The sequence below is a fragment of the Gallus gallus genome, chromosome 7, assembly GCF_016699485.2.
Source record: "Gallus gallus isolate bGalGal1 chromosome 7, bGalGal1.mat.broiler.GRCg7b, whole genome shotgun sequence".
Classification (NCBI taxonomy): domain Eukaryota; kingdom Metazoa; phylum Chordata; class Aves; order Galliformes; family Phasianidae; genus Gallus; species Gallus gallus.
In genome coordinates this window covers 22,210,723-22,234,143 of record NC_052538.1, presented here as the reverse complement: position 1 = coordinate 22,234,143, position 23,421 = coordinate 22,210,723, and the positions used below count along the sequence as shown (strand labels likewise).

The window sequence follows — 23,421 nt, the reverse complement described above, 5'->3', positions numbered from 1 at the left end:
TCTGCACCACGCGTCCCTCGCAGCTCCCGCTAATCTCCTGTTTATGCAACAAGTCCCAGGCAGGAGGATGGCACGCTTCCAGCCGCGCTCCCCCCGCCAGCCCCACCCTGCGTCGGGCAAAGCACTGAGCTGTCTGCACAGGGGTCCCAGGACTGGGGGCAGCACCTCAGCACGGCCGCTTTGTGGGATCCCCCCCTTTGCTGAAGGTTGGACGTGTCAGCGGCCCCGGGAGAGTTTTGGCGGCAGCTGGGGTGAGTCAGGAGCCGGGCGGACGCCGGAGCACAGAGGTCTTGCTGCTCCCAGCCTTCCCCCTGAGCATCCCCTTCCCGCTTCCTCCGGCCTCGCCATGTGCCTGACCTTGCAGCCCTGCTGCGCCCATGTCAGGCGTTCCGGAGCAGGGTAGAGGCCATGGGCTGGGCAGCACCCCATCCTCGTGGCTGTGTTGTGCAAGAGGCACCGGTGGTTTGCGAGGCGGGGGATGTTCTCCTCCTGTCACCATCCCGCAGGCTCGCTGTGGGGTGAACCTCCAAGCATCCCACTGCAGTCACCCCGTAACCAGAGTCCTGCTCTGCACGGGGAGCCCAGCAGCATCCCTCCCCTGGGGACGGCAATGATTTCCAGCACTGCACACAGAGCCACCACGTTGCACAAGCCAGCCGCCTCGATGACGTGTGGGTGCCTGGTTAAGCTCACACCGGGGACGTGCTCCCTGCCTCGCGCCTCAGCACCATCCCCTTTCCAGCACCTCCTCGCTGCCGTTTCCAACAAACACCTCTGAGCACAGGCCCCGTAAACACCCTCACGGCAAAAGTCCCCGGCCCCTGGCACCGCAGCAAACCCGAGGGCACCATGTAAGGGAAGGCAGAGGGACGCTGTGCAGCCGCCCCATGGCGATAGACCCAACCGGGATGGATTCCACGCTGGTGTTCCAGCAGTGGGGTCAAGGAGGGTGGCAGCCCCGGGGCTCCTGCTGGCATGTCACTTGTCAGGCCGGCAGCCCCAGTGCAGGGAAACCGAGTCAGGAAGGAGATGCATGGGGTAACTGCGGGGCCTCGGGCTCCGGCTGGTTTCAATTGAACCGGCAGCACCAAAATAGCCTCGATTTCAACCCAAATAAGGGCTGCTCCTGGCTCCCAGGGGTTTGAGCCATTGGCCCAGAGGTTGCAGAGGTTGGACTTGGGGAAGGAGGAGAAAGCCAGCATCCCTGGGTCTGTTTGGGATGAAAAGTGGCTTTTTTGGATCAGAGTGGAGCACAGGAACTCCACGCGCCCCGGAGTGGGGCTGGTCCTGTTCTGCCTCCTCCCGCGGGTGCTGGGCTCGGCACGGGGCTGGCCACGAGCAGAGATGTGCTGTGCTCCAGCACCTAAAAAGGCAACGTTCCCAGCACCACTCCGGCCCTGAGGCCAGCGCCTGCTCGGCTGCGTCCCCAAAGCCTGTCCCACGGCTGCTGTCCCTGCCCAGCTGCCACCCACAGGCACTGCAACACCTGCGGGCACTGCCATCCCTGGGTGTAGGGACAGCCATCACCTGGGTACCTGATATGGGGACCTGCTCCCAGCGTGCTCCTGGCTGCTGGAGGAAGCCCCAAGAAGGGCAGGAATGGGGCTGGTGCCCTTGTAACAGGATCCCTGTTGTCCCCAGCCCTGTGACAGCTCTATCCAACAGGGCGAGTGGGACCCCAGGTTCCCCATCTCTCCCAGAATGGCCATGGGGATTGGCTGGGAGCAAGGTCACCCAGGACTGGTTGGGGTGCAGGGGGCTTTGTTGGGATTGGGCTGTTCGTGAGTTCTTATGTGGGACTGGCCAACACATGGATTCCCACAGTCAGTATAGGGATTCCCATGTAGGATTGGTCAATACATGGACTTTCCCATGGGATTGGTCAGATCCCTAATACTCACACAGAACCGACTAGAGCAGGGATCCCGCTGCAGGATCAGTCCTTGCACGGATCCTCACATGGGCCCGGCCAGCACCTGGGTCCCCAAGCGGGCTGCGTGAGAGCCCTGCATCACCCTGCACCGTGTTGGCACAGATCTCAGTCCCACTGCAGGCTGAGGGCTGCCCCATACTGCCAGTCCCCAAAACTTAGCCCCTCCTTTGGCACCCACAGCCCCCAGCAGGTGACGCCGGGGCCCAGCAGTGCAGGTGGGCACAGGGGACAGCTGCCACCAGGGACAGGGTGCACCAGGTTGGCACGGCACAAGCAGGAGGACAACACCATGCAAACCCCTCAGCTCTGCTCCGGCAGCCCCCAAACCAAGCCAGGGCACAAAGAGAGCTGCCAGCCCTCAGCTTGTTGTGGGGCAGCCCCAACCGAGGCTCCGGACCCCAAAAACGCGTGACAGGGGTGAGCGCAGCACCGAGGAGCGGGGCAACGGGCCAGCAGCCCCATGGAGCATCACGGCCAGCCCTGCCTTTCCTGGAGCGGGGGCGAGCAGCGAACGCTAACAGAGTCCTCGGCGTCCTCGTCATGAGGCTCCAGAGCCGGGACTTTTGGGGCTCACTTCCCCTGGGGGATGCCCCTGCTGCAGGCGGAGTGCACGGGGTGCACGGGGGCTGCTGCTGCTCGGCACGCTCTGCAAGGACGCAGAGGGGGGGGGACGCAGCCACCACCCCCCGCCCACGCCAACTCCGTCCCCGCTGCCCCAACCCACGGGCACCCGGCCCGCAGTGGGACCGACCCCGCTGCCCCCCGCTCCGCTGTCCCAGGCGGGGCAGTTCTCTTTTTGTTGTTTTCCCCTTAAAAACAAAACGGCTGATGCCTCGCTCGGGCCGTTTCCTCTCCCAGGAACACAGCCCAAAAACATCTGCGCCGGGACCTGCCCTGGCGAATTTAACCCTCTGCGGGCCCGGCAGCATTGGGGCAAAGAAGCCGTGGCCGCCGTCCCCCCCCACACACACACCCCCCCGGCCCCTCACCACTCATTAACTCGTGGTTTAACCATTGACGGTCCCGCAGGAGGAGCGGAGGAGTTAACCCCCGCGCTGCCACCACGGAGGGGCTGTGCGGGGACACGTCCGCGGGGCGGAGTAGGGCTGCTCGGGAAGGACCCCCCGCCCCATTTCCCGGCGCTGCGAACCCTCCCTGACCCCCTCCCCAAATCCCCCTCCGAGCCCACCACGCCCCGCGGGACCCCCTCCAGCAGGGAACCGACCCACCGCGGCGTCCCCAAACAGAGCGGGCGGGGGACGGCCACGCAGCGTACGGATGTCACGCGTGGGACCCCCCCTCCCTCCCCCAGCGGGACAGGGGGGTGCAGGGGATCCCCGCGCCGTGGCCGTACCTGGTTCATGACGCTTCCGAAATCCATCCGGGGTCTCTCGTGCCTACATCCGAAGGGGCCGGCAGCGCTGCCTCACCTGGCCGAGGGGCGCGGGGGGCGGCCGGGAGGCTGCCGGGGCGGGGGGGTCGGGGGCAAGAGGGAGCCCAGCGTCGGCAGGCGTGAAGGCGGACTGCAGGCTGAGCCCCCCTCCCTCCCCGGGACAAGCCCGGAGAAGGAAGGAAGGAAGGAGGGAGGGAGGAGGGAGGGGAGGGAAAGAAGAGGGGAGGGGGGGGGAGAGAGCCGAAGGGTTTCGCTCCCCGCAGGCGGGACCCCGGCGATGGAGGGGTCCCCGCAGCCCCCCCTCGCCCCTCCGCACCCCCAAGGCCGCCGGCTGCCGGGAGGTGCGATGGGGCGGCCCCGGCCTTGGGGGAGGGAGGGGGGTCCCGGGTGGCTTTTTTCCACCGCTCCCCTCCCTCCTCTCTCTTCTCACTCTCTTTCTTCTCTTCCCTCTCTCCGGCGCGCTCCCAGTCGGACGCGCACACGCCCAGCCCCGCTCCCCTCGCCTCCCCCGAAAACGCCCTTAAAGGCAACCGTGAGCCGGGCTCCCCCCCGCGCCCCGAGCCCCGAAATGCGGCGCGCACCCCCCCGGCCAACGCAGCCGGGAGGCCCCGGGCGCCGGGGTCGGGCCCTTATCGCCCCGCGTGACGCCGCGGCGTCCCTGTGCCCTTGGCGGGGGGGTGGCAGGGGCACGGGCGTGGGGCCCGGCTCGGGGCCGCTCTGCTTGCCCCCCCCCCGGCAGGGGGCGGTTCGCTAAGTGCAAGGAGGGCGCCCAAAAAGTGGCCCTCGGGTGCTCCCCTGGGTGCCTGAGAGGGGTGAAGGTTTACCACTCCTCCTCCATGGAAAGCAAAGGGATGGAGAAGCCGTGCACCGTGGGGGTGCCCCGCGGCCCCACATCACGCCCCACTGCTCCCCACCTCTCCTCTCCCACCCCAAGCCCCAGCTCAGCCGTGCGAATAGGCGTGCGGGCACCGGGGACCACGGCACAGCCTGCCCTGCAGTGGCCCACAGAAAGGCAAACAGGCCGGGGGGGCTGCGAGCCAGCCACCGGGCCCAGCACTGTTGACATTTTCTCACCCAACACCTCCCTGTTCCTGTTTGCATTTCCGTCCTGGTGCTCCGGGCTCAGGCCAAACACCAGTGCTGGCCCTGCCTGCAGCCAGGGCACAGAGCGGCAGCGAGGGGCTCTCCCCTGCCTCCCTCTCTCCGGGGTGGGAGTGAGCTGCAGAGCCTCACATCAGCAGAGCATCCCATGGATTGCACCCCCTGTGCCAGCACGGCCAGGAAGTGCCCACATCCCATCCCATTGCAACCAGGGACAGTGCCGCCTGCATATGGGGAAACTGAGGCACGGAGCAGCTGTGCGACCACAGGAATTTTCACCCTCCTCTGTAGGACGAATCCCCACAGTGAGTGCATTCTGACTGACTCAACGTGCGCTCAGCCCCCCCCCCCCATGCCTCAGTTTCCCCTGGAAGCATTTGGAGGGGGCAGCAAGAAGTGGTGCTGGGGGCAGTTCTCCCCTGAGCATCTCCCGCCGCATCCACAGCAGCATCTGGGCATGGACAGATGGAGTTGGGGTGCTGAGGGTTCTGCAGGGAGGAGGAGTGGAGGCAGAGGAGCAAAGAATGCCCTGAGCTAGGAGCGAGCCATAGAGCCCAGCTCAGCTGTGGCAAAAATCTCAGCTCCGGCACAATCCCAGCACCCAGGACATGGCCCCAGGACGGCTCCCATTAGAGCCAAGGCCAGATGGGAAAGCATCAGCATCCCAGCAGGGCGAGTGGGTGAGCGGAGGGCACTGACGGCACATCCCCATCCCCAGCCTGAGGGAGCTGTCCCCGAAGAGGAACGGAGCTGTCCCTTGGGGAGGTGACGTCACAGGACACAGCCACTGAAGTCCATAAATTGTCCCTGAACTTCATCCTTAGCCGAACACCAAATGTATCCCAGAGCCATCTCAGGGTGGTGGAAGTAGGTTCAGCACTCAGCCCCGTGTCAAGCCTCAGAGCCCCCCCCAGCACCCCCCGATCTGGCCAGTAACCCCCACCCAAAACAGCTCCTCCACATGCCAAAGCAAACACCCAGCCTGGGAGAGCATCTCCACCCCAGGTGCTAGAAGGGGACGAGGCAACGAAGAACCAGGAGAGAGGCTCCCCGTGCCCCATGCCCCACTGCTCACTTGTGCAATGAGTGTGGGCAGGCTCAGCATCCCCACTACCTTTCCCCTCCCAGAGGGTACAAGAAGGGCCCCAGCTCCTCCAGCAGCAGAGCCGACCCCCCCGGAGCTGAGACAGAGGCTGAATATTTTGGTGGTGACGTCAAGAAGGGGAAAAAGGAAACAGCAACGAAGAAAAAAACCACCCGATCCCCTCCAGGACCCGCTGCATCCCCACGAGCTGGGGGCAATGCTGCTCCGTGCAGCCCCCCATCACACACCCTGACTGGGCCCGTGCCAGGGCCAAGAACACATTCCTGCCTTATTCTTCCTCCCTGCTCCATTGTGCAGACCCAGAGGTGTGGCGAATTACCTGTCCCAAAGGCAGGATAGCTTTCAACAGGGAACTAGGGACAGGGATGAGTGCGATGGACACATCTTCCCCTATGCCGTGCAGCACAGAAGCAGCAAGGTGCAGAGGCTGGGGAATGGACAGCCTGTCCCACAACACGACTGGGACACTGCTGTCCCCTCCCTGTGTCCTCCCTACCTGCCCACGTCACGGGACCCAGACATACCCCATACATCACAGTGTGCCCATCACCCTGCATCCAGTCCACCGCATCCCCCCTCCCGAAGCCAAGGACCTGGTCCCCATGAGAGGGGACAATAGGTGCCGCGGGCACTGCGAGCTATAGCTGTGGCCAGGACACACCTCGCTGCCCGGCCCTGGCCCTGCTCCAGCACCCAGTTTAATGATGGACAGACCCCCCTCCGAGCCCTTGCAGGGGGCACTTGGAAAACAAGCTGGGTCTGGAATGGGGCCAGTGGAGAAAGATCAGCCCCGGGGCACCGCCGCGCAATGTGCACACACACGTGAGATGTTCTTGCACAGATGTTTTTGCACGCGCAGGGGTAAGGATGGGACCCAAGGGGTCGCACGCACCCATGCTGGGCTCTGTGACTCAGTTTCCCCACTTTCAAAGGAAGCTGCAGCTCTGGGTAGGGGGGTTAAGTGCAGGGAGGGATGGAAGAGGCGGATTGAGGGACTGAGACGCACGTCAGTGTCCAGCCGTCTGTCCCCTCAGAGGGAGGGGGGAAGGTTTGCTAAGCAAGGAAAAATCCTCGAGTGGAGGGGCCGGGCGCAAGAAGGGCCTTACATGGGCATGGGAACGGCTTCGTGCTTCCCAGATGATGTCTGTGCGTCTGCCCCGGCCCCCCCAGTGCCGCCCACGGGCTGCGGGCACCCTGCCAGCCCCGCCTGCCACCGCTGTCCCCATGGCCACCCCAGGGTCCCCAACACACACACACCCCTTGCCACTGTACCCTGTCCATGTGGAGTTTTTAACCAAATGGGGCCAAAAGGGGGGCAGCAGGAGGGGTCAGGGCAGGTTCCCCCACAGTAACTTGTGGGGTGGCCACGACAGCACCGGGGGGTTCCAGAGACAGCAGCAGCCACAGGTGCTGCGGGTTCCACAGCATCTTCAGGGCAGGAGGAGGAAGCACTGGGGCACAAAGTACCATGCACCCTGGGGTAGTCCCGTTCCCCAGTTCTGGGGGCTCAGGGGTTAAATGTGAGGTGCTTCAGGTGGATGTGAGGCTGTTTTCTCACTGTGCCAAGCCCCCTCCCCACGCATGCCCTCCCTGGAGACCCTACAATAACAAGCGGTGTGAGTCAGCTGGCTGCTCGCCTGGCCAGAGGAGCCCCTCCCTGGGCACTGGCCCAGCAGAGCTGCACAGAAGGCCTCAGCCCTATGCATGCACCCCCCAGCAGCACTGCATGGGAGGTTCTCCAGCCTCCAGCAAGCACAGGAAGGGTGACAGAGGCTCACTAACTGCAGCCAGCCACGGGCTTCCCTTGCGCACAGAGCCAGCACCTTGGGTGCGATGCCCTACTGGTGCACAACCCCATATCAGCCACCTGAGAATCCTCATCAGACATACATGTAGGTGACACGAATGGGATATGGACCCCAGTACTCCCCCAGACCTCCATAGCCCCTCCCATGCAAAGTGGGACATGCCACGAGGTGCCGGCCTTACCTTGCTTTGGCACTTGGTGTGGCAGGAGAGCTTGCAGCCTGCAGGAGGGGAGAAAGGGACAGTGGGGATACGGCCACGGGGCTGCCCAGGGGGGCTGGACAGGGCGGCACCCATGGGGGGACACAGGCAGCAACGGTACTGGGCACAGAGCACAGAGATGCACACCGCGGGCGCACAGATGCACACACCTTGCACACGTGCGCACACACAGCCAGATGCACAAACACCACATGCGTGACCCATCCACCCACGGTGACAGCGTGCCAAAGGCACCGTGCCTCTGCTGCCCCCAGCGCTCAGACGCTAACAGCATAAATGCACGCACACACGGCGTGCGATCTCTTGCACACACGCACACGTGCGCACACGCAGCTGCGGGCAGCTGTGCACATGCACAGTGGGACCGTATGGGATGCTGACCCACCAGCAATGCCGGGCGCCACCCAGAGTGCCACCCCACAGGGACGCGAGGGTCCCTGTACAGCGTGCCCCGTGGCCACACTGCCCCACCCCCGAGGCCCCGTCCCCCCCGGGATCATTTCCTGCAGTGCAGGGAACACAGGAAGCCGCATTGTTCCCACGACCTGGAACGTTTCCTCCCGCCGCCCCTCACACGGGGCTCGGCACCGCCGCACACGTGCGGGGGGACACGTCACCGCGCGTGCCACCGGGGCCTCGAGGGGGTCGGGGCCACGAGCGCCGGCAGGGGTGTGAGCATCCACACACGTGATCCTGGCACAACGCCACTGCACGCTCCCCGCACGCTCGGCTCGCTCACAACCGCAGGCAGAAGCGTGCAAAAGCACCGCTGCGCGTCCCGCCCCCCTCACCTCGGCAGGTGCTGCCCTGACGCGTGATGGCCTGCCGGCAGATCCCGCACGCCTTCACCTTCTTGAAGCTCGTCATCTTGAAGGCGTGCGCCGGGGGGGACTCCAGGTCCTGGGGCTGCGGGACACGGGGACAGATGAGCACGAAGACCCCTATCCTTTACCCCGCCCCATGCCGAGCTCTGCCCTGCTCAGTTTCCCTCTGGGCTGGGGTCTGCCTACATCTGCCCTCTCCCCCCCCCTCCCCCCGGGGTAACCCCCACCTTGTGCCTGCCCGGGCCGCCACACGGCAATGGGTGCCAACGACCACCCCCGGAGCGGCGGCCCCTTTAAAAATAGTCTCTGCCTCCCCCTGGCGGTGCGCTTCTGGGATGAGCGCTCGCGTGTGCGTGCACACGCGTGTGCACACGCACGGACACACCCACAGGCACCCATGTCCAGAAGTGGAAGTGTGGGTGCGCGCACACAGATGTGCGCCTATGCTTACATGTGTGTACACACGTGTGCGTTGGTGTGTCCCTGCGTGCTGCAGCGTGCGTGCATCTGTGTGTGCATGCAACTGCACATCTGTGCTTCTGTGGGTGCCTGCAAGCACACGAGTGCTTGTCTGCAGGTCTGCGTGTGTGAGCACGTCTGAATGCATCTAGAAGCTTGTGCAAACTGGCGTGCAAGCACAGTGAGCGTGCACATACAAGCGTGTGCACACACATGCATTTGCATTTTGGTCAACGTGCAGTGTGCACACATCGGTGCATGCGGGGGGCACCACAGTGTAGAGCTGTGCTGCGGGTGTGCGCTGGGCAGGGACATGGGGGGGGGGCACATTGTGGGGAGTGTCCCCATGGCCACGCTGCCCCCTGCAGCCCACAGGAGCTGTGAGTGCAGGTGTGGGGACAGCAGGACATGGGGACGGCAGGACACAGGGATGCTGGCACGGCCATGGGATGTCAGACAGGGGAGACAGCCCAGACTTGGGGGGGGGGGGGGGGGGGACATCCATGGCAGCGTGCCAGCCGTGCCCACCCACCCACTGTCAGATGAAGATGTGAAAGCCACAAATACGCCTTTTCACGCCAGGACTAATAGGATTAAGCAGAGGCCCCGCAAACCCCCACTCTCCCTGGGCCAGCACTGCAGGGAGCACCCAAGTGTGGGTACCACCCCCCCTCCTGCCCCAGTTTCCCCAGCGCACACACGGGGACACCAGGTGGGGCCACAAGGGCCGTGCACACGCGTGTGAGTGCGCCATGTGCACATTCTGTGGACATCCCCCCTAGCAGCCAAGGGAAAGCCCCCCCATGGCTGCCCAAGCCCCTGGGCTCAGTACCCCCCCGGCCAGGGCTCCCACGCCGCAGTTGCTGGGTGACAGCGAGGCCTCCCGATGCCATGAGCTCGTTTGCATATGCAAAGCGCCCCCCCCGCTGCAGGGTTCCCTGGGAAGAGGCAGAGCCCCCCGCTCCCAGGGACCCCCCGGGGATGCCAATGTGTATCCCTCACGCACATCCCCACCGCAGCCTCCGCTCTGCTTTGTTAACGGCAATTATCCTCATTAGGGAAAGCGCAGCCCCCTCTGTTCCCACCCCGTGGAGACCCCCCCTCCATATGTCACATTGCCAACACGCCGGTGGGGGTGTCCCCAACCCACGGAACAAACGGGACCCGGCCCCTAGCTGGCAGGATCTGAGCATCATCCCCGTTCCCCAGGGCTGGGGCACACTTATGGGGGGTGAGGACCGCCTGGGGATGTCACCTTGAGACCCGTGTCACCAAATAGAGGGGGTGGGGGGGGGTGGGAGGGGCGGGATAGACAACCCTACCCACGGCCCCCCCAAGCAGAGGGACCCAGGGATGCTGGGAGGGGCCCCGTGAGCTGGATGAGGCCCCGGGGAGAGGTGCCAGCTGCATGGACGCCTGGGTTCACTGCCCAACACTGCAGAGAGGTGCGGGCTGGAGGGGGGGGCTGCCTCCCCCCGGGGGACCGGGGCACCCGCCTGTTCCATCCGCTTCTGCTGGGGCCGCAAAGCCGGGCTGGGGGTCGGGCACCGGAGTCCCAGCCCGGAGCACGGGGCACCCCGCAGCACAACTGGCCCGGAGGGTGGGGGCTCAGAGCCGCAAGCCCCCAGCGCTCCCCGGCAGCTCTCAGCCTGCCCGGTTCCCCGCCTCCCAGTGCCGAGGGACAGCAGACTACGAGGACCGCAGTGGGATCCCGGATGGTCGTAAAGGGGAAACAGCCCCCAATCCCAACAACCTCTCCCTCGGAGACCCCCTCCTCATCCAGCCCAGCGTCCCTCGCTCCCCCCTCCCGCTCCCCACCGCCACGCAGTCCCGGGCTGCTGCCCCCCCCAGCCCCAGCCGCTCACCGGATGCCCCCACCCCCGGGCCGCCCCCACCGCTCGGTGTTGCGGGGGAGGGGGGTCCCAGTGCCAGCGCAGCGCTCTGCCCCGCTTCTCCCGACCCGCTCCCGCTCCACCACCACCGCCGCTGCGCCCCCCCCCCCCCCGCTATAGCACTCCCCACCCCGCTCCCCCGGTCCCGGAGCCGTACCCAGAGCAGGCAGGAGAGGCACAGCCCGGTCATGCTGCCCCGCGGCCCCGCCGCACCGCCCGCAGCCGTCCCGCTCGCTCCGCCCGCCCGGCCCGCCCCCGACCCCCCCCCACCCCGGGCCCCAAACCCCCCCCCCGGCCCCCATATAGCTGGGGGACAAAGAGGGGGCAGCGTCCTCCCGCAGCAACCCCCCCGCAGCACCCACCGCTGAGCCCCGGGGGGAGCTGGCAGTGAGACCCCCGCTCCCCCTTCTCCAAAGGCTGCGGTGGCGGCGGAGTGGGGATGGAGGGGAGGGGGGGGGGGGGGGCGATTGTCCCCTGGGTGGTCCCGGGATGGGAGAGCCGGGGAGGGAGCAGCGCTGTGCCAAAGCTGCGCCGAGCCGGGGGCCTCGCAGGGGGGGCAGGACGGGAAAAGGCTGGGCAGCCCCTCAGCTCGATAGGGTGGGATTGGGGTGCTGAGCGGCACCTCCCCGCAGCCACGGGGGGAGGAGGCCGGCGGTGACTCCCGCTGCTTTGCGCTCAGGCGGGTGGCAGCACGGGGGGGTGAGTCAGGGCGGCAGGGGACACGCAGGGCAAGGGATGGAGGCAGCGGGGAGCGCCCGTCCGTACACCCACCCCTCCTCACCCCCCTCCTTCACTACAGCCTCTCGTTGTTGCCCGCAAACGAAAGCCCCCGGGCAAAGCGAGGTCCCCGCCCCCCATAAATCACGGCGTCCCATTCAGCGCCGGGACAAGCCTGGGACCTGCAGAAGGGCAGGGATAGGGGGCATGCGGTGAGGACGGGGCCGGGGGGGGGAAGGGGGGTCATGGGCACACTGCCTGTCAGCGTGATTTAGGGTTCATTTTCCTAGCAGGGGGGCACTACACAGAGTCCCCCCGCGGGTACCAGTGATGCGGGCACACATCCCATGCTCACACCCCCTTCCATGCAGAAGGGCAGCATAAGGGTGTTATTGGCGGGGTCCTGCCCAGGGCCACTGTGTCCCCAAGCCACCCTCACCTGCTTCCAGCAGCAGTGTCCCCACACTGCCCTTGGGTGCACATCCTGTACACACATAGGTGTATGCCACGTGTCCCACGCGTGCCCACATGGGCATCCCACACCAACGAGCTCACATACACGCTTAATGCAGGGGCACAGAAGGGGATGGAGCCCCCAATAACACAGCGACGGGGACAGGGTGCTGCATGGGTACAGGTGTCCCCCACACTGGGTGATGGTGGGGACAGGGATGCCCCACGTGGGGCGATCTTTTGGCACAAGGATTCCGCATGCATTGGGTGCCCTCAGGCACAGGGCACTTTGCTGAGGACAGGGATGCTGAGCACACCTGGCACTGTATGGGAATGGGACCCCCCCAGTGCTGGTTGCTTCATAGGGTCTCCTCACAGCATGCATAGGGTGCCCCCATTCTAGGTGCTATAAGGACAGAGGGATCCCAGAGCACAAGCCAGGCACTGCAGGGGCACAGGGATGCACGTTATAGAGTGGGGGGGGTCACAGTGCTGTGCCAGGAGAGAGACAAGGAGCAACAAAGGACATGCCCCCAGCCCCTGGCACACACACACACGGTTTAACCCCTTGATGCCCACAGCCAGTTCTCCCCCCCCCCCCCCCCATCTCCATGCACCCCCAGAGCCCTCCCCAGCTCCATGCCCCCCCTGCGGCCCCCACCCTGACCCGGGGCACCGTGCACGCGTGGCACCGCTTACCTCAGTGTGCCGGCAGGCACGGCAGGGCAGGAGGCAGGATACCAGGTATTTCCCCCAGCGAACCAAGGTGGCAAAGCACCAGCTCAGGCGGGTCATGGTGCCCCTGAGCAGGGGTCGCCCAGCCCACGGGGGGGCACTGATGGCAGGGGGCAGCCAGCCAAACCCGGCTGTGCCCCCCGGCTGTGCCGGGCTGCGGTGCCCAGGAGGTGCCCAGGAGGTGCCCAGCAATAGGCACGGGGCTGTGCAGCAATGGGTTGGGGGCTGCGGTCCCACCAGGCCCTGTCCCCCCCCCCTCGCCGGTCCCCCAGTGTCGCCTGCGCGCTGGCAGCCAGGCAGGGAGCACCGTGCCCGCCCATGTCCTGCAGTGCTTGGGAGAGAGCCAGCTCCGCCGCCACGTTCCCCCTCCTTCTCCTCCCCCTCCTTCTCCCCGTCCCCCCTGCACGTCTGGATTAACGCCCCCCCCTCACCTCGTGCTTTTGTCAGCCCCCCTGCACGCACCAGGTCCTGCTGTGGGGTGGGTGCTGGATGCTGGCGGTGCCCCCCCAGCCCCTTATAGATGCGTGAGAGCTGTGATGCTCTTTGAGCGCAGCCCCCTCTGTACACCCAGCTCTGCCTCAGTTTCCCTCTGGCGCTCCCCAGGCCACAGGAGGAGAGGTCCCTGCCATCATTCAGGGCCCCCCCAGCCCCAAAACCCCCAAACCCCATGGCAGGGGCAGATGGGAGGGGACTTAGGAAGTCCTCTACGTGCCCCAGGGTGGGCAGAGGGACGGTGTTGGGAGCCGGGGGGGGGACAAGGGTGCAGCCCCACACCCCAAGCAGCAGGGAGGTGACATCACCACTGGCTGCACTGTCCCCCACCCCCATTTAATTAATTAGCAGATGGCCCCCGAACCCCCCCCCGCTGCGCAGCGCCAGGCCTGTGCGGGGCCATTAGCGTTATTGGCTGTGCTGAGCACGGGCCAGGCCTCGTTAATTGAATTGCACCCGCGCCAAGGGCATGCGGGTGATGTGTGCCCCCCCCACACAGCCCACCAGCACACCCCCTCAGGGACAGGGACACTGCTGCTGGGTGGAACTCCAGGAGAAGGGGAGCTGGGGATGGGATGCTGGGGGGGGACCATGGCACACACACGTGCATCCACCCAGCACCTAACCCTCCTCCCCCCCAGTTAGGGTGCCACCTTGCTGCAGGGTGATGTGGGGTGATGGGGACAAGGAGGCATTGCCCTGTGCTGGGGGGCACCTCACATCCTGACACTCATCAGAAAAGCGGCCAGCCCCCACTCAGCACCACTTCCTGCTTTCGCTTTGGTGCCGAGCTCAGGCCTTGGATGGGGGTGGTGGTGCACCCGGCCCCCCCGGCGTTAAAGGTAGGGGTATGGGGTGCTGGGGCAGGGGGCAGGATTGTAGGGGGGCTGTGGGCCTTCTGGGGAGTGCTGCTTCTCCCAAGGGGGCCCTGTACCCAAGGGATGTCGTTCCTGGGGGCTTTTGTGTGGGGGGGTCATTCTGCCAAGGGATGTGGCAGCTCCTGTGGCTGCCCTGAACTGGGCATGGTTCCTCAGCCCCCTCCCCAGAAGCTGAGGGGTGACACTCAAAGCCTTCCCAAACCACGTGTCCCCCCTGCCATGGGAGGGATTGGGGTCCCTCCAGGCCTGGCACTGTGCTTCCCCCACCCACTCCAGAACACCAGGCAGGAGGGCCTGGTAAGGGGAACACCCATCAACTCAGCACCCCAAAACCTGGCAGCTGGGGCTGGTGGGGCAGAGATGTGGGGCTGTGTGGGGCACGGGAGGGGGGGGGACTCAGCCGCTCCCATCCTGAGCACTTCCTCCTGGCCAAGGTACAAAAGGAGAAGGAGCGTGGGTGTGAGGAGCAGTGAGAGGACAGCAGCACCCAGCAGCACCTCAGGGCACCCCACAGCTCCCCAGGTAAGGGGCAGCTCTGCCCAGGGAGAACTGAGGCATGGGCATGGCCTCGGCCATGGGCATAAGCATGGGCAGGGCAGGCAGAAGGGAAGACACATCCAAGGGCATCCAAGGGCACTGGGATGGGAAGCCAGGAGTCCTGCTGTCCCCCCCTGCCATGGCCAGCCACCACCTGTAGCGAATAGCCCTACAGATGTGCTACCCCCATGGACGCTGCCCCTCGTCCCGTCCCCTTGGTGCCACCCCCAAGCTCTGTGCCCCCCACGCCAAGCCTACCACGCTCCCAAACGCAATGCCAGCCCTGCAGGCAGCACGCTGTGCCAGGAGACTCTGCCCAGTGGGGGGCTTGTTTTGAGGGTCTGCATGCTGTGGGCCCTGTGCGCTCTCTTCCTGATGAGGGAGGGGGAATCAGGGGCCCCATGCATTGATCGTGAGGTGAGCAAGGGAAGCGAGAGCAGAAGCAAAGGCAGTGCTTCCCCCATGCCGTACCCACATCCTGAATCCTAGGGGAAGGGGATGGGAACAGAGATGGGAACAGGGTGGGGGGCTCAGCCCGTGTAGCATCTGAGGAATGGGGCAGAGGCTTAGGATGAGCTGGGCATGCCACGGGGCAGAGCCCATGGGTGTTTTGGGTCAAGGCACATGGACAGCCAATGGGGCACGTGGCGGAGCACCTTCGCCCACTCACACCCACATGAATGGGGTGGCATGGGCAGGGAAAGGGGTGCCCGAGCCCACCCCCCTTCTTACCTTAGCAGAAAGCAGTCCCAGTGTAGAGTCAGGAGGGTGAAAATCTCCTCCATCAGTGGGGCAGTGGCAGGCCAAGCTGGAATTTGGGGGTGCAGCAATGCAAGCCAGCTTAGCACCTCTCGTGGGCGCCCCTGCCTTTGCAGAGCCCCAGAGCTGGAGCCATGGCAGGGGACGGGGAGCTCAGACGCGTCATCAAGGACCTGCAGAGTAAGTGTGCCAGCACGTCCCGTGCCAGCGTGTCCCCACAGGCACCCTCAAGTCATCCCGCAGCCACCGCTGCCTGTGCCCCTTGCTCCTGCCGCTCCGCCTCTCCATCCCTTCCTCGGTTCCTCTTTCGCCCTCGGGCAGAAATCCCCGAGCTGGGAGCCGGGAGGACGTGGGGCTGGGCAGGCTGCCCCAGCCGTGCCAGCTCATCCCTGCCGCCCCGCAGAGACCATTGCTGAACTGAACCGCAGCTACAGGGAGCAGAACCTGCCAGTGACGGATGGCAGCCGGGAGCTGCACAGCCTCTGTGCCCAGCTGGAGTTCCTCCTGCAGGTACTCCCTCCCCTGGGGGGCACTGGTAGTAGAGGGTCCCCATGCCAAGCTTTCTGGGGGACCCTGGATGATGTCATCTGTCCTTGGGCATCCCCATCCATACAGGCGGGTGGGCACAAGGATTGGCCTCGCCTGCACCCATATGTGGAGCATTTGTTGTTGTGTGTGCAACGAGAGGGGAAACTGAGGCACAAAGCCAGCAAATGGAGCTGTCCCCAGCTATGTGGGGTTCAACTGGGGAAGCCAGCCGAGTATCACAGGGACAGGCTGGGGATGGAACGGGGACCCTCCTAGCAAGCCCACATCTCTTCCAGTTTGACCTCAAGGAGAAGAAGAGCTTCTTCGGGCAGCGCAAGGACTACTGGGACTTCTTGTGCCAGGGCCTGGCACAGCGCCGGCAGGAGCACGAGGGCATCCGCTTCGTCACCTCGCTGGACAAGGTGGGCATGGGCCAGCGGAGGGGGCTCACAGGGCACCCTCTGGGTGGGCACGGTCACAGACGCTGGACACACGGTGCACGGGCTGTGCTGGGGGTGCAGGCTGGCGTGGCAGTGCTGCATCAGCCCTGCTCCCCTCCAGCTGAAGACCCCCGTGGGCAGGGGCCGTGCCTTCCTGCGCTACTGCCTGGTGCACCGGCAGCTGGCCGAGTCCCTGCAGCTCTGCCTGCTCGACCCCGAGAGCCTCAGGTGAGAGCATGGGGAGCACAGAGGTGGCTGTGCCACTGCAAGGCACGGCTCCCTGCTCTGTGTGCTTGAAAAGGGTGTGTGAGGTTCTGTTCCGGTTGCAGTGAGTGGTACTACGCCCGCAGCCCCTTCCTGAGCCCCCAGCGGCGGGCTGAGATCCTGGGCAGCCTGTACGAGCTGGATGGCATCACCTTCCACCTGGCCCTGTGCAGGGCTGACCTGGACACCGCCTGGCCCATGTTCTCCGAGTGAGTGCTGGGCGCGTGGAGGGGACGCCGGAGAGCACAGGGACACCTGGGGCTCAGCATCGCTGTCATGGTGGCCCTGAGCCCCGTATCCCTTGTAGGACGCTGGTGAGGCCCAGTGTAGTGAAGATGGCCCTGCAGACAGAAGGTAACAGCATGGGGGTACACGAATGTCCCGATGGCATCGCCCAACCAATTGCAGCACCCCACAGGGTGCCAGCCTGTCCCAGCCCACGGGCAGGGGGAGAGAGGGAGGATGATGTGGAAGCAGAAGAGGATGGAGAGGAAGACATGGAGGATGACGAAAAGGAGGAGGACGTGCCCAGCACTGCCGAGGCACAGCTTAGCACCAACGCGGATCCCAGCCTGACCCCAACACCCGACCCGGGGCTCACACCCAGCTCCCCAACCCTTGGTGGGATGGAGGCATCCCTGCGAGCGCAGGTGTCCCAGCTGCGTGCCGAGCTGGGGCGGCAGGAGGAGGCCTGGCGTGCCCGGCTGGAACGGGAGGAGCGGCAGCACCGGCAGAAAGAGGAGCGCAGCGCCCGGCAGCTCCAGCTGTGGGCCCACGAGGCCGAGGCGCTGCGGGACACCAACGCCTTCCTCAGCCGAACGCTGGCCGAGGCGGCGGGTGGCCCAGGGGGGCTGGCACAGGCACAGGAGGAGGTTCGGCGGTGGCAGGAGGTGGCGGAGGAGCGGGCAGCACGCCTGGATGAGGCAATGGCGGAGGCGGCGGTGCTGACCTCGCGCCTGCAGGAGTGCCAGGCTGCGATGCAGGCACGGGGACAAACGGATACCCCAGCCCAGATGGCCGCTCTGGAGGAGGTGCTGCGGCGAGCACTGGAGCTCTCCCGTGGCCCACTGATGGACAGTCAGGAAGAGGGGGAGCCCAGCACGGCTGCTGGCATGGCGATGGTATGGGCAAGCCATGGGGTGCCCCACTGTGGGATGTGGGTCTAGGAGGCCTGAGCCCTGCTTATCCCACAGCGCCTCGCGGCCCTGGTCACAGCAACACGGGAGGAAGCCTTGCAGAGCAGGCAGCAGATCCAGGCCCTGCGGGAGGAGGTGGTGCAGCTGCAGGAGCAGCTCAGCAGGTGGGGAGGGGGCACGCTGCAGCGTGCCCTACATGCTGCAGGGGTCACCCCCTGGTGCCCCACTTCGACCCAGGGGATGGGCAGGGAGGGAGGGAGGGATGTGGGGAGGGAGTGATGGAGTTGGGAAGGGAGGAAGGTAAAAGTTTGGGGATCGATGAGTAGGTGGAAGGATGGAAGCATCAGTGGGCAGAGTGATGGGAGAATTAATCTGGGGTGAGCAGACAAAGGGAGAGATGGGTTTGGGGTGATTGTATGGGTGGGCAGAGGGATGAAGGGATGAAGCCTGGGTGAGCAGATAGAGAGGAGGGATGGATGGATGGATGGATGGATGGATGGATGGATGGATGGATGGATGGATGGATGGATGGATGGATAGATGAAGGGATGGATGAAGGGATGGATGGATAGATGGATGAGCAGAAAGACAAAGGGATGGCTTTGGGGATGGATGGACAGCTAGGAAACAGGTGGGTGTATTTTAAGGTAGCTGTGAGGATGGAGAGCTGGATGGCTTTAGGAATGGATGGAGAGGTGGCCACCAGAGGGACAGGCAGACTTTCTCCCCACTGCCATCCTGGGGCTGGGCTCAAAGGTGCCATGCCTGCCCCAATGCCAGGGCTCGACAGGATGGGGAGCGCTGGGCGTCAGCCCTGCAGCGGACACAGCGGGAGGTGCAGGAGCGGGAGGCCTTGCGAGGTGCAGAGCAGGCACGGCAGCAGGAGCTCATCCGCGACATGAAGGGGAGGCTGCTGGAGCTGCTGCGGTGAGAGCAGGGACCTGCCCCCCTCACCTGCCCCCTGCGCACATCCTGCCACCCCCTCCAGTGGGTGTGCAGCCACACGAACATGATTGCTCCCAAAGCCCTGTGCCCAGAGGAGGGCACCAGAGCCCAGGGAAATCCCACTTGCCACCCTGGGGAGGCTCAGTGCCCCCCTTGGGTGCCTGACTTAGGTGCCAGCCTTATGTCACCCACATCAGGCTGTGTTCCCAGACACCCAAGACTGCATGGGCAGTGCAGAGACAACAGCAGTGACACTGTCATTTGTGGGCTATGGGATAAATCTGGGCACAGCCAGCTGCTGCAGAGGGGCTGTTGCACAGATCCTGTCAAACACAGGAGCGCGCGCACATCCTGATTGCACGTGCAACCCACCCGCAGTGGCCCAGTATCCCACCAAGGGTGACCCATCCCCTCCCTGCAGGGAGAAGGATGCCCTGTGGCAGAAGACAGAGGGCATTGACCCACAGGCACCCAGCCCGGCACCCCGTGATGTGGGGCTGTGCGCCCGCTGTGGCAAGGATTTCCGCCTCCTGTCCCGGCGGTACAGCTGCAGGTGGGCACGGGAGGACACCAGGGAACATAGCAGGGACACCAACCACCACCACACACCTACCATCTGCTCTCTCAGCAGGCTGTGCCAGGGCAAGGTGTGCCACTCGTGCTCCGTGGACATGGGGAAGCAGGGGCGGTGCTGCCTGCTCTGCTACCAGCAAAGGCACCCACAGGCTACGTGAGCCGGGAGGACATCCAACCTGCTGTGCCCTGGACATGGGGCCGGTGGGTAGGTCCTGCTGCTCTGGTTTTCTGGGTTGAGATGTCTTTTGCATGGCTGGCCCATGGAGAAGGAAACAACCCGGTGCTGATATCCCAGTGGCTCCAGTGTCATCAATCCATCGTTGCTGCTTTGATGCCCTGAGGGATGTTGGGAATGGGCACGCTGCCATGGGGAAGTCTGAGGCCTCCTTGAGGGGACTGTCTGTTTATGGGGTGTCCTTCACCCCATCCTGACGCAGGGAGTATGCAAGGGGGGAGGGCTCTTAGCCAACAGCCTTGGTTTCCTGCCAGGCACCACTTGAGCAAGAGCTTCCCAGACATAAAGGTGATGGGCTGGCCCTTATCTGCTGCTTTGCTGTCCTGCCCAGCCCCCTGCTGTCCCTGTCCAACTCAGTTCCTCCCCCCTCGGTGCCAGGGACCCTCATATCCTGTTCCCAGCCTCACCCCTATCCCACACATCCCCAATGTCCCCAGGATTAAGGATCCCAGGAAGCTGTGGTAGGGATGACAGAGGAGCAGTGTGGGACCCCCATAGAGAGATGCTGGGGGACACCAGGGCAGGTACCATGATGTCAGATCACATATGGGGTGGCAGGAGGGACCCAAGCTGGGCCACAAGCCCTTCTTTGCTCCGGTACCAGCCCCAGTTGCCCAAGCTGGGGTGGAAATGCTCTCTCCGCCCCATCCCAGTTGTGTAAGGGGCAGGTTCCAGGCTCTTTGCACAATGCAGTGCTGTGGGCAGGGGGTGTCCCAGGTGCTACCACCTTCATGGATTGCAGGGGGGAGATAGGGCTGGCTCAGCATCACCAAGGACAGGAAAGGGCCACTAAAGGATTTTTCAGGGATTTGCTTTATTTGAGTTCAAATAGGTATTGGGAAGGGGGTGGTGAGGGTTTGACCCCAGCTGTGTTCCCCGGTGGACAGAGGTGACACAGAGACCCCATGCTAGGTAAGGACTCAGTGGTGGCACTGAGTGATGCCAGGTTGTGGTCCCCTCGGGGGATGTGCAGGATGCAAACCCTCTGCAACAGCCTCTTGGGCAACAGCACTTTCCTGCACTCACTGTCCCCAGGAAGTGCCTTGACTGAGCAGTGCCCTGGGGATGTGTCCCAACCCCTCCTGTCACCCCCCAGTCAACAGGAGCCATACAAGTGTGAAAAACTTGCCACCTCCTTTATTTCTGGGCAGCTGTCATTGCCACACTGGGGCCGTGATGTCCTCAGACTCATAAGCTTTATCCCAAAGCGCAGGGAGGGTGGGCAGCGTTCAGCATCTTTCCATTGGGACCCCCATGCTGATGTGCCTTCGCGTGCGCAGTGTGACCACGTGCAGCCCACAGTGACACCCATCTGTGTGCCAGGGGGCCAAGCCCACTGCCCAAGGCTGTGTCTTGTGTTAGGATGCTGGGGTGCGTGGGGTGCCAGGACTGCATGCACCGGGTCTTGGGGAGCAGTGGGGCTCAGAGGGTGGTGGAGGTGTTGCCAGAGGTGGAAGTGTAGGAGGTGCGGCCGTAGCGTGCCACAGCATCCTTGCTGATGAAGCCACGCTGTGCCAGGATCTTGAGGAAGCTGTTGCGAAACTTCTGCCCGATGAAGGCGTAGATGATGGGGTTGATGCAACTGTGGGCAAAGCCAAGGACCTGCGTGATGGAGAGGGCTGTGTCGATGTGTTTCCTCCTCTCGCAGGTCTCGGTGATGGCACGCGTCCTCATGAGGGTATCGCTCACCAGCGTGATGTTGTAGGGCAGCCAGCAGACAAGGAAGACCAGCACCACAGCTAGGATGACCTTCATGGCGCGCTGCTTCTGGACGTTCTTGGTCTGCAGGAGGGTGTGCACGGTGACACCATAGCAGAAGAGCATGACCAGGAGGGGCAGGGCGAAGCCGAAGGTCTGCGGCAGCACCCGCAGCACCACCCTCCACTTGGTGGTATTCTCATTGCCAATGCGCTCGTAGCAAACCGTGCCATTGCGGTCTGAGACAAACGCCTCACGGAACAGCAGCACGGGCAGGGAGAGCAGCACCGAGAACACCCAGATGCCCACACAGACAAACTTCACCCAGTGCCTCTTCTCGGTGGCAGCGCGGGTGGCGTAGACGATGGCCAAGTAGCGGTCCACACTGATGCAAGCCAACAGCAGGATGCCGCTGTAGAAGTTGGATTCCTGCAGCACCGAGATGGCTTTGCACATGACGGTGCCAAAAACCCACTCGTGGGCCCAGTAGACGGCCCAGAGCGGCAGGCTGAGGGCAAAGAGCAGGTCGGCCACAGCCAGGTTGAGCAGGTAGACATCGGTGACAGAGCGGTTTATGTGGCCGGAGGTGACCACCAGCACCACCAGCCCATTGCCCACCATGCTGAGGAGGAAGACCAGGCAGTAGATGAAGGCCACCAAGTATTTGTTGGCTACGGAGCCTTCATTACGGCATGGGGAAGAGGAGACATCGATGTCAGGCAGAACCAGGCTGTAGTTGCCATAGTCAGAAGTGTAGTTGTATAAGATGTCCAAGAGTTCGTCAGCGTAAAATGTCCCCATTCTGCCTGCAAAGCACAAAGCAATGTGGGCTCGGGGCACCTCCAGCACCTCCAGCCCCCAATGCTCTTCCACACCCCATAACCTCACCGCACCATACAGTGAACAGGGCCACGCCTGGACACCATCCCCACACATCCCCCTGCCCAACAGCCCCGTATGCACCGCTTCACCTCAGCACTGCCCCTCTCCTGTCCTCTCCACGTCCATCCCCAATGAAGGAGCATTCCTGAGTCCCCCTGGTTGGTGTGATTCTTTTGAATCCTGATCTTCTCCCTAAAACCTGTTCTCATGCCAGCTCCCCGAGCGCACCACAGTACCCAGAGCAGAGGAAACGCGCGTCTCCCCGCTATATTTTTGGCTTCTCCTTCTGATTCCCCACCCAAATTCCCTGCAGTTCCTCTGGGGCCAGATTTCTGCCCACAGAAGGGGAAGTCCCCATTTCCTCTATCAACTCCACACAGATAACTACTTGGGGACATCGGGTCCCCCCGGGGTCGGGGGTTCCCTACGTGGACTTGGGGTTACGCTATGCAGAGCTCTCCCTGCACCCCTTGCCCAGGTAAGCAGGATGCCCCGTCGCACCCCAAAGCCAAGCATCCCGAGCACTCACCCGCCACTCGCTGCCTCTGCCGCACCCCAAATCTTCTCCCTTTCCCAGCTCCCAGATTCGGCCACTCCGAAGCCCGGCCGAGGGCTGCCACGGGATGTCCCCCGCCGTCACCCCGAAACGGAGCCCCTGGGGAGCGCAGGGACGCGGGCCCACTGCCGCCACCGGGTCCCACACCTGTGCCAAGTGACCCAGAGCCAGAGCTGGCACCGCCGCTTTATGCAGCGCGGGGAGGAAGCAAGGTTGCAAAACCTTCTGCGGGGCAAAGAGGAAGCGGCGGTTGAGGGGACACCTTCCCAGCACCCCCAGCCCAGGGATGCACGGGGTGCTGTCCGTTTGAGGGGCTCTGCTGGCCGTGGGGCTTCACTCCATCCATGAGGGTGCTCCTACACTCCGGGGACACCCCCGTATTATTCTGGGGCACTCTCACACCGTTGGTGACACCACAGCTGCAGGGAGCCCACAGGGGTGCCACTCTTGGGGGCTCCATAGCCCTGTGGCATCATCCCACATATAGGCACTCCCCATTCTACGGCACCCCACCGTGCTCCCTGTCTCCCCCTACGTTTTTGGGGGCCCCCCGCAGCACCCCATCCCCCTGGGGGCACCCCCGTGCTGCGTGGACCCCCATTCCCTGAGCACCCCTCAGCTCTCGCCTCCATTTGGGTCCTCCTAACCCCCCGCCCCCGTGCACCCCACGGCTCCCCCCGAGCACCCCGCCTTTGCTCTCCCCGCCCACCCAGCACGGTCACGCCCCCCGGAGGTAGGCGGGGGTAACGAGTGACGTCACGCGGGGGGGGACAGGACACGACCGGTGGCTTTTGCTCATGCGCCACTACCGCCGCCACCGCCCGGCTCCGCGGTAGCCGGGCCGGAAGTGACGCG

The 23,421-nt window shown here is 64.5% G+C and overlaps 3 protein-coding genes across 19 annotated transcripts in view; 1 reads left to right on the top strand and 2 right to left on the bottom strand.

The window, feature by feature from the left end:
* Nucleotides 1-15,568, bottom strand: part of TNS1 (tensin 1) — a 54,026-nt gene extending 38,458 nt beyond the window's left edge. For 3 of the 10 annotated variants that reach the window (NM_001396438.1, XM_046943524.1, XM_046943527.1), the window contains exons 1-3: nt 10,893-10,959; nt 8,352-8,466; nt 7,522-7,559 (exon numbers count right to left, since the gene is read on the bottom strand). In NM_001396438.1, the coding sequence (NP_001383367.1) occupies nt 7,522-7,559; nt 8,352-8,466; nt 10,893-10,925 (186 nt within the window). In that variant the 5' untranslated portion in view covers nt 10,926-10,959. Of the gene's footprint in view, nt 1-357; nt 1,311-3,287; nt 3,782-7,521; nt 7,560-8,351; nt 8,467-10,892; nt 10,960-15,279 lie in introns of those variants that run through there. The other 7 variants (XM_046943534.1, XM_046943535.1, NM_001396437.1 and 4 more) reach the window with 4 other exon arrangements.
* Nucleotides 13,906-21,215, top strand: RUFY4 (RUN and FYVE domain containing 4). 7 transcript variants are annotated; one of them, XM_040703871.2, is made up of 11 exons: nt 13,906-13,974; nt 14,445-14,532; nt 15,423-15,486; nt 15,710-15,816; nt 16,131-16,502; nt 16,604-16,747; nt 16,846-17,659; nt 17,732-17,838; nt 18,455-18,601; nt 19,041-19,400; nt 21,079-21,215. In XM_040703871.2, exons 4-10 carry the CDS (start codon nt 15,764-15,766, stop codon nt 19,351-19,353), a joined length of 1,950 nt encoding a protein of 649 aa, XP_040559805.1. In that variant the 5' UTR covers nt 13,906-13,974; nt 14,445-14,532; nt 15,423-15,486; nt 15,710-15,763; the 3' UTR covers nt 19,354-19,400; nt 21,079-21,215. The 7 variants fall into 7 exon arrangements, with proteins under 7 accessions (XP_040559805.1, XP_025008360.2, XP_025008357.2 ...); XM_025152592.3 differs by lacking the exon at nt 21,079-21,215 and having other exon boundaries at nt 16,131-16,256; nt 16,416-16,502; nt 19,041-19,484; XM_025152589.3 differs by lacking the exon at nt 21,079-21,215 and having other exon boundaries at nt 16,131-16,256; nt 16,396-16,502; nt 19,041-19,484.
* On the bottom strand, nt 20,546-23,393 carry CXCR1 (C-X-C motif chemokine receptor 1). 2 transcript variants are annotated; one of them, XM_015289858.4, is made up of 3 exons: nt 23,276-23,393; nt 22,540-22,713; nt 20,546-21,934 (listed from the first exon to the last, which is right to left on the bottom strand). In XM_015289858.4, exon 3 carries the CDS (start codon nt 21,927-21,929, stop codon nt 20,853-20,855), a length of 1,077 nt encoding a protein of 358 aa, XP_015145344.1. In that variant the 5' UTR covers nt 21,930-21,934; nt 22,540-22,713; nt 23,276-23,393; the 3' UTR covers nt 20,546-20,852. The 2 variants fall into 2 exon arrangements, with proteins under 2 accessions (XP_015145344.1, NP_001269361.1); NM_001282432.2 differs by lacking the exon at nt 23,276-23,393 and having other exon boundaries at nt 20,546-21,930; nt 22,540-22,729.
* Between the last annotated feature and the right edge of the window lie 28 nt (nt 23,394-23,421).

Coding starts and splice junctions, on each gene's coding strand:
- RUFY4 (XM_040703871.2), top strand. CDS start 15,764: ATGGCAGCCGGGAGCTGCACAGCCTCTGTGCCCAGCTGGAGTTCCTCC. Junction 17,839..18,454: donor CTGCAGGAGCAGCTCAGCAG/GTGGGGAGGGGG, acceptor CCCCAATGCCAG/GGCTCGACAGGATGGGGAGC. Junction 18,602..19,040: donor AGGCTGCTGGAGCTGCTGCG/GTGAGAGCAGGG, acceptor CCCTCCCTGCAG/GGAGAAGGATGCCCTGTGGC.
- CXCR1 (XM_015289858.4), bottom strand. CDS start 21,929: ATGGGGACATTTTACGCTGACGAACTCTTGGACATCTTATACAACTAC.